Source organism: Mizuhopecten yessoensis, unplaced genomic scaffold (genome assembly GCF_002113885.1).
Source record: "Mizuhopecten yessoensis strain PY_sf001 unplaced genomic scaffold, ASM211388v2 scaffold6113, whole genome shotgun sequence".
Classification (NCBI taxonomy): Eukaryota; Metazoa; Mollusca; class Bivalvia; order Pectinida; family Pectinidae; genus Mizuhopecten; species Mizuhopecten yessoensis.
In genome coordinates, this window is record NW_018406386.1 from 544,518 (window position 1) to 554,597 (window position 10,080).

Here is a 10,080-nt window from a genome sequence, read left to right on the forward strand (position 1 = left end):
AAACTACACACCCTTGGTAAGGGATCAGCTGCTTCTAGAGTATAGATTCTGATCCCCACCATAGGCTAATGTTTAAATTCAACTTCATCTAGTCACAACTATGACTATTTATGGATAATGCACAACAACAGAAGAAAGGCGATTGCTAAAGTGTACCTGAGTGACATGGGTGACGTAAAAATTTACAAAGACTTTCACATTTCATATGAAATTTTATTAACCATTTAACATGAAAAAAAGTCATTCAACAATTGAACACAATGAAAATGGATCAATATATGCACCACATAAACATGAGAATGGGGTCGAGGCAAATTAATCCCAATAAAAAAACTGGGTCGGTTAAATTTTCTCACAAAACTCAGAACGCCCTGATAAATTCATAATTTTCAAAAGCAAGAACACATTAAACATTGTTATAACAAACCCCAAGAGACCAAAATACAGACACAATATGTTATGCGTTGATGTTCACAAGGAAAGATTCTTTCTACTGGGCAAAACACTTGCTAATGTACAAGAATTCACAAAAACAAAACGTTGGTTCTTAGTTTTACAGCATATGGTTCATCTTAAGTTTATAATCTCTGGTATGTTATTGCTTATTAGCACAATATATCATACAGCTATTAAACAGGACCAGTCTTTATTTACACCACACTGAAATAAAATCCTGTTAGCCAGTAAGCACAATGTTATCAAGGACACATTTCCACTATACTGATCAGATCAGCACTGCAAGTACATAGTACAAAAACATCCACACACCGACAACAAATTAGGAACAATTAGCACTAGTTTCAGCAAAATAAGCTGCTCTTTTTACAAAAGACATGATTTTTACTTGTAATCAGGCAAATCTAGCAAGTCTTTCCTGACAGCTAAGGTGGCTACTGTGGGGCCCTATACTTTTAGGCATAACTGCAGGCCTTTAAATATTTTGTCAAGGCTTGTTATCATTCCCTTTTATATAAACAACTGTGATTTGAGTGGTCAATCATCAAATAGAATGTGTTTTCTCTGGACATTTTCTTTGTTGATCTTCTGTACCTTGTCCACCAACTACAAAAAGAAATATAAATAGCTTTAACTGTCACAAACACAAACCAACAGGTATCACTGTCACACACAAAAACCAACAGGTATCACCGTCACACACACAAACCAACGGGTATCTCTGTCACACACACAAGCCAACAGGTATCACTGTCACCCACACAAACCAACAGAAATCACTGTCACAAACACAAACCCCCCGGTATCACTGTCACAAAAAAACCAACAGGTATCACCGTCACACACACAAACCAACGGGTATCTCTGTCACACACACAAGCCAACAGGTATCACTGTCCCAAACACAAACTAACAGGTATCACTGTCAAAAACACAAACCAACAGGGATCACAGTCACACATACAAACAAACAGGTATCACTGTCAAAAACACAAACCAACAGGTGTCACTGTCACACACACAAGCCAACAGGTATCACTGTAACACACACAAACCAACAGTTATCACTGTCACAAACACAACCTAACAGGTATCACTGTCACCCACCAAACCAACAGGTATCAGTGTCACAAACACAAACGAACAGGTATCACTGGCACACACACAAACCAACAGGGATCACAGTCACACATACAAACCAAAAGGTATCACTGTCACAAACCCAAACCAACAGGTATCAGTGTCACAAACACAAACGAACAGGTATCACTGTCACCCACCAAACCAACAGGTATCAGTGTCACAAACACAAACGAACAGGTATCACTGGCACACACACAAACCAACGGGTATCTCTGTCACACACACAAGCCAACAGGTATCACTGTCACCCACCAAACCAACAGGTATCACCGTCACACACACAAACCAACGGGTATCTCTGTCACACACACAAGCCAACAGGTATCACTGTCCCAAACACAAACTAACAGGTATCACTGTCACAGACAGAAAACAACAGGTATCACTGTCAAAAACACAAACCAACAGGGATCACTGTCACAAACACCAACTAACAGGTATCACTGTCACACATACAAACCAACAGGCATCGCTGTCACACACACAAACGAACAGGTATCACTGTCACAAACCCAAACCAACAGGTATCACCGTCACACACACAAACCAACAGGTTTCTCTGTCTTAAACACAAACCAACAGGCATCGCTGTCACACACACAAACCAACGGGTATCTCTGTCACACACACAAGCCAACAGGTATCACTGTAACACACACAAACCAACAGGCATCACTGTCACACACACAAACGAACAGGTATCACTGTCACAGACAGAAAACAACAGGTATCACTGTCCCAAACACAAACTAACAGGTATCACTGTCAAAAACACAAACCAACAGGAATCACTGTCACACACAAAAACCAACAGGTATCACAGTCACACATACAAACAAACAGGTATCACTGTCAAAAACACAAACCAACAGGGATCACAGTCACACATACAAACCAAAAGGTATCACTGTCACAAACACAAACCAACAGGTATCACTGTCACACACACAAACAGACAGTATCTGACAAGTAGGAAGTAGCTTTATTCTTAACCAAATGAGGCAAGACAGAACATCAGGAAGAGGGACAGGAATTTCCCTGTTTTATACCTACATGTATACAGAAATAATGTAAACAGATCTATATAGACACTGTATATTTGATTTAGGCATTTATTGGCATGCACAGCTAATTGTATTAACAGTTTTGATGTCATTTATGACCAAATCCAACTATTTAGAGTATACAAGGAAACTTTCACCTTTTGCCAGAATAAACCATATTCACTAAGTGTTAATTTCGCCTTTACATTTAATTACTATGTATATTATGTTGTTTACTAATTTTCACTGCAATGATAAATTTGCCTTTCATATGGGCGGGCAAAGAAGTCCAAAAAATAAACTGCAGTGAACATTTTTTGGTATGCATTAACTGTTCTAACCACACAGGACAGTACACCCAGCCCTCACCAACCTCTATAGAAATACCTTGTAACTGTTCTTACCACCCAGGACACCCAGCCCTCACCAGACTCTATAGAAATACCTTGTTATTGTTCTTACCACCCAGGACAGTACACCCAGCCCTCACCAACCTCTATAGAAATACCTTGTAACTGTTCTAACCACCCAGGACACCCAGCCCTCCCCAGACTCTATAGAAATACCTTGTTATTGTTCTTACCCCCCAGGACAGTACACCCAGCCCTCACCAACCTCTATAGAAATACCTCGTAACTGTTCTTACCACCCAGGACACCCAGCCCTCGCCAGACTCTATAGAAATACCTTGTAACTGTTCTTACCACCCAGGGCACCCAGCCCTCACCAACCTCTATAGAAATACCTTGTAACTGTCCTAACCACCCAGGACAGTACACCCAGCCCTCACCAGACTCTATAGTGATACCTTGTAACTGTTCTTACCACCCAGGACACCCAGCCCTCGCCAGACTCTATAGAAATACCTTGTAACTGTCCTAACCACCCAGGACAGTACACCCAACCCTCACCAACCTCTATAGAAATACCTTGTAACTGTCCTAACCACTCAGGACAAGACACCCAGCCCTCGCCAACCTCTATAGAAATACCTTGTAACTGTTCTTACCACCCAGTACACCCAGCCCTCGCCAACCTTTATAGAAATACCTTGTAACTGTTTTAACCACCCAGGACACCCAGCCCTCGCCAGACTCTATAGAAATACCTTGTAGCTGTTCTAACCACCCAGGACACCCAGCCCTCTCCAGACTCTATAGAAATACCTTGTAACTGTTCTAACCACCCAGGACACCCAGCCCTCGCCAGGCTCTATAGAAATACCTTGTAACTGTTCTAACCACCCAGGTCGCCCAGCCCTCGCCAGACTGTATAGAAATACCTTCTGAGTTCCTCGCTTCTTTGGCTTGTTCTTGTTGCTCAGTTTAGCATCACGGTCGGACTGTAACTTACTCCAGTATACACTTTCATCTTCTCCTAAAATTGAAAATGCAATTACCTACATTTTTGTGTCTACAGATATGATTCATGCTCTACAACAGATTTGATCATTAAAGGAATAGTGAAATGTAAATGTAGTGTAGACCTGTTATTACCTTGTAGGAGAAAGAAAGTGTAGTTCTCTGGTTGGGCATTAGCAGCCTTTTTGGCACTCTCGGAGTCCTTGAATCTGATGTATCCACTACAGTCACCTTCAATTAAATCTACATAGGCTACACCCCCTTCTTCTCCAAAGTACTCCTGAAAATACACCAAATATCAACAAACCCATATTCAAATACTTTCAACCAATCAAATTGTTGACAATTAAATAACCAACATTTAAATAGCCATCCTTTTATTTTCTTCAGGCAATGATTTTACTTTTAGTTATGTTGCAAATACTTCTTTTCCAAGAACATATACACATAATTCAGAAAGGTATGGTTGACAAGTGCTGGGTCAAATGTGAAAATAAGTTGCTTCTTTTAACATGACAGTTCAGACAATGTCGGCTGAAGTTTTAAACCCTCACACCTTAGGTCAAGGTAATTTTATATCACAAATTTTGTCTGACTACATTCCAAAAAGCTACTAGCCGATTTTCATTTTATCTACACTTTTCGGTTCTTCAGATGAAGTCATTGACAGGTTTTGACCTATTTGACCCGTCTGACCATGAAAGCAAATCAAAGCAAATTTATTTTGGAAACTTTTTTAGTTCCATCCCACAAAGCATATTGCAATACTAGGCTTTCACATTCTTCAGAAGGTGACACTGAAGTGTTTGACATATTTTACCTCTGTGAACTTTCAATTGAAAGTAGGTCAAGTTGTTTATACAATGTTACAAACCAAATATGATATCATGGCTTCTGTTCTTCCGAACCTTTGGTTCTTCCAAAGAAGATGTGCAGAGGAAAAGTCGGAAGGACAGATTGAGGACACTGCACCATGACATAAGCTTGCACTGTGATCACTTGCCCTACAGACATGTGAGGTGAAACAAGCACTTTCTCCATCTATCAAGTAAAAAATATTGAACATGCAACTCTCTATTCCCTCGAAAAAATTCCACCCTTCACTAGGGCCATCCTTATAACAGATGAGTAACCATTCTGCGTAGCCTACCTTGATCTGCTTGCGTGAGAATGGGTGAGGAGACTTGACCTTGACAATCACGTTCGAAACAAATTCAACTTTAGATTTCATCTGTGAGACAGGTTGTGCCTCCTTGACTGGTTTCTCTGCAACAAACCAGGAATATAAGGTGTCATTCTATAGCTGATCACAGAATCTAGATAAACATACACAGTGGATGTGACGGGTCTTAACGTCAGCATCCCGTTCTTATATCCTGAAATGTACCATCAGTTTTTACTAATTCTGCTAGTATACATGTTCTGAATGGTATTCTGAACTATGCACGGAATTGTATTTGAAACCAGTGCTTTCAGTTAAATGTAAACCTGCAACTAAAGTCACTGCCAACACTGTCATGTGGCAAACACACAGGTGTGAAATCACTCTGTCTTGCGTCATGTGTAAGTCAAACAGGCAGTTGTTAATCATTCCCTGTATACAATAATAGGTTTATTCCTTATCCCTGCCTACAGTTAGACTTCCTCCTGATCCCTCTTACTCTCACCTCTATATGTGTATGATACACATGTCCCCATACTCCTGTGTCCCTCAGCTGCAGAATTTGGTGTCAGAACCTTGGCACAGCCTCAGTTCTGACCCAAAATAGAATATCAATATCCCCCATACCTCAGTATCATAGACTCCATTAGTTTTGACTCAGATTCTACACACTCAGGTAGAATATCAATATCCCCCATACCTCAGTATCATAGACTCCATTAGTTCTGACCCAGATTCTACACCCTCAGGTAGATTATCAATATCCCCAATACCTCAATATCAAAGACTTCATTAGTTTTGACTCGGATTCTACACCCTCAAGTAGAATATCAATATCCCCCATCCCTCAGTATCATAGACTCCATTAGTTCTGACCCAGATTCTCCACACTAAGGTAGAATATCAATATCCCCCATACCCCAGTATCATAGACTATTAGCATCACAGGCTTAATCCTTATTTGTGTGTATAATAGCCTGAAGCCTTATCCTATGTACTATAAGCTTATTCTTTACCCCAATGTACAAGAGTTGATTAAAATCTTTGTATTAAGGAGATTGGCTTTACACTATACCTGTGATGGCATGTTCCTGACCAATCACTGTTTGACCTGACTGGTCATCATCCCTCCTGATCCTAGATAAGGTCTGTTTAAGATTGGTCATACTCTTTTTCTGCAGGGAGAGGTACTCACTGCGCAGGTCCAGCCACTCCTTCCTGACAAGTGCAAAATGAGTATATCCATAGACTCAATCAGTACAGACAAAGACAATATCAGAATCCTACTAGACAAAGATTAGCATAGGCAGAGATATAATTGTACACGAAAGACTTGACCAGTACAGACAAACTATTGCCATGCATCTGACCACAACCTCAAACATAGACTGTGAAAGCAACTTGATAAATATTTCTTGATCACTTTATTTTGCTATCAAACATGTTTGCAAATCATACATACATGTCACAATTTGCAATTGAAAACTTAACAAGTTTAAAGATTAGTTCAAAAAAATTGTTATAGGAAAATATGTGACATTTGAAGCACTTGCATAAATAAGGCCTCAATCATCTTACGACAAAATGACACCTACTCACAAGGTCACAATCGTCATACGACAAAATGACACCTACTCACAAGGTCAAAATCATCACACGACAAAATGACACCTATTCACAAGGACACAATCATCACACGACAAAATGACACCTCCTCACAAGGTCATAATCATCATACGACAAAATGACACCTACTCACAAGGTCCCAATCATCACACAACAAAATGACACCTACTCAAAAGGTCACAATCATCCTACGACAAAATGACACCTACTCACAAGGTCAAAATCATCACACGACAAAATGACACCTACTCACAAGGTCCCAATCATCACACAACAAAATGACACCTACTCACCAGGTCACAATCATCACATGACAAAATGACACCTACTCACAAGGTCACAAACATCCTACGACAAAATGACACCTACTCACCAGGTCACAATCATCACATGACAAAATGACACCTACTCACAAGGTCACAATAATCATAAGACAAAATGACACCTACTCACAAGGTCACAATAATCATAAGACAAAATGACACCTACTCACAAGGTCACAATCATCCTACGACAAAATGACACCTACTCACAAGGTCATAATCATCATACGACAAAATGACACCTACTCACAAGGACACAATCATCCTACGACAAAATGACACCTACTCACAAGGTCCCAATCATCACACAACAAAATGACACCTACTCACAAGGTCACAAACATCCTACGACAAAATGACACCTACTCACAAGGTCACAAACATCCTACGACAAAATGACACCTACTCACAAGGTCAAAATCATCACACGACAAAATGACACCTATTCACAAGGACACAATCATCACACGACAAAATGACACCTACTCACAAGGTTGCTTCGTGATCTACTTGACAAAATGACACCTACTCACAAGGTCACAATAATCATAAGACAAAATGACACCTACTCACAAGGTCACAAACATCCTACGACAAAATGACACCTACTCACCAGGTCACAATCATCACATGACAAAATGACACCTACTCACAAGGTCACAATCGTCATACGACAAAATGACACCTACTCACAAGGTCCCAATCATCACACAACAAAATGACACCTACTCAAAAGGTCACAATCATCCTACGACAAAATGACACCTACTCACCAGGTCACAATCATCACATGACAAAATGACACCTACTCACAAGGTCACAAACATCCTACGACAAAATGACACCTACTCACAAGGTCCCAATCATCACACAACAAAATGACACCTACTCAAAAGGTCACAATCATCCTACGACAAAATGACACCTACTCACCAGGTCACAATCATCACATGACAAAATGACACCTACTCACAAGGTCACAAACATCCTACGACAAAATGACACCTACTCACCAGGTCACAATCATCACATGACAAAATGACACCTACTCACAAGGTCACAAACATCCTACGACAAAATGACACCTACTCACCAGGTCACAATCATCACATGACAAAATGACACCTACTCACAAGGTCACAAACATCCTACGACAAAATGACACCTACTCACCAGGTCACAATCATCACATGACAAAATGACACCTACTCACAAGGTCACAAACATCCTACGACAAAATGACACCTACTCACAAGGTCACAATCATCACACGACAAAATGACACCTACTCACAAGGTTGCTTCGTGATCTACTTGACTTACTTTGATATCACTCTCAGCTCCGGTACATCCTTTCCCTTCTGTTTCTTCTTTTTCCTTTTCCTCTTTTTCGATGGAGTCGTTTTTCTTTTCTTGGCACCTATTTCCTCCTGATCAGTAACCGATGTTATCTCGACTTTCCTCTTTTTCACTTCATCTGTTGATGACTCACCTTCTGCCTTCCTCTTCCTCACTTCAGTTGATGATGAATCGGACACCTGACCTTGACCTTCACTGAGTTTACCTGTCTTAGCCGCACTCTGACCTTTGTCTACGTTGACACCAACATCTACTTCACTATCAGTCATTGAAACACTGGCATCAGACTGAGTTCTATTTTTCCTTTTCTTGACCTTTTTTACTTTTTCATTGTCTTCCTCCTCTGATTTTTCACCACAAGCCGACACTTTTGTTTCCTCAACGGTTTTGTTTTTGTCTGATATTTCACTACTTTTATCTCCTAGAACTTCGACATTTGTTTCAATTTTAGTTTTGTGATCACTTTCTATACTGACTGTTTTACGTTGTTTCATGGGAGATAACTCTGTACCGTCCACACTACTTTCACTAGTTTGCCGTCTCCTCCTCCTCTGCCGCTTTGACAGCTTTGTCGGTGACTCCCCTGGCTTGATGTCTTTGATATCCTTACTTTCACAAGGTAGTGACCCCGTCTCTAAGCCTTCAGCCTCCTCAGCTGTCACATACAAAACTCATTAACAAAACCTCTATGGTATAAGTTTTAACATAATCAGGTAGTGTATTTTACAGGAAATGAGTCCATCTTTGTTAAATTAAATCTGCCCCCTTGTAAAAAAAGATTTAACAAATTCATCAATCAGAATGAAGTATCGTCATTAATTTTACATAAATTTCACATTCGGGATCAAACTTAGTCTGAGTCTTGCCATGACGTATTTTACATTGGGGATCAAATTTAGTCCGAGTCTTGCCATGACGTATTTCTCATTGGGGATCAAACTTAGTCTACTCACAAGGTCACAATCATCATAAGACAAAATGACTCCTACTCACAAGGTCACAATCAACACACGACAAAATGACACCTACTCACAAGTTCACAATCATCACAAGACAAAATGACACCTACTCACAAGTTCACAATCATCACAAGACAAAATGACACCTACTCACAAGGTCGCAATCATCACAAGACAAAATGACACCTACTCGCAAGGTCACAATCATCACAAGACAAAATGACACCTACTCACAAGTTCACAATCATCACAAGACAAAATGACACCTACTCGCAAGGTCACAATCATCACAAGACAAAATGACACCTACTCACAAGGACACAAACATCCTACGACAAAATGACACCTACTCACAAGTTCACAATCATCACAAGACAAAATGACACCTACTCACAAGGTCACAAACATCCTACAACAAAATGACACCTACTCACAAGGACACAAACATCCTACGACAAAATGACACCTCCTCACAAGGTCACAATCATCATACAACAAAATGACACCTACTCACAAGGTCACAATCATCATAAGACAAAATGACACCTACTCACAAGGTCACAATCATCACAAGACAAAATGACACCTACTCACAAGGTCACAATCATCACACGACAAAATGACACCTACTCACAAGGTCACAATCATC

General features: G+C 40.2%; 1 protein-coding gene across 1 annotated transcript in view; it reads right to left on the reverse strand.

The window, feature by feature from the left end:
* Positions 1–201: 201 nt before the first annotated feature.
* The window catches only part of LOC110451515 (la-related protein 7-like), a gene marked incomplete at its 5' end in the record, with an annotated part of 15,122 nt that continues 5,243 nt past the window's right edge, over positions 202–10,080 (reverse strand). Inside the window, 6 exons of the mRNA XM_021499580.1 lie at positions 202–1,062; positions 3,925–4,019; positions 4,139–4,283; positions 5,154–5,269; positions 6,241–6,383; positions 8,437–9,127. Of these exons, the coding sequence (XP_021355255.1) occupies positions 994–1,062; positions 3,925–4,019; positions 4,139–4,283; positions 5,154–5,269; positions 6,241–6,383; positions 8,437–9,127 (1,259 nt within the window). The remainder of the gene's footprint in view (positions 1,063–3,924; positions 4,020–4,138; positions 4,284–5,153; positions 5,270–6,240; positions 6,384–8,436; positions 9,128–10,080) is intronic.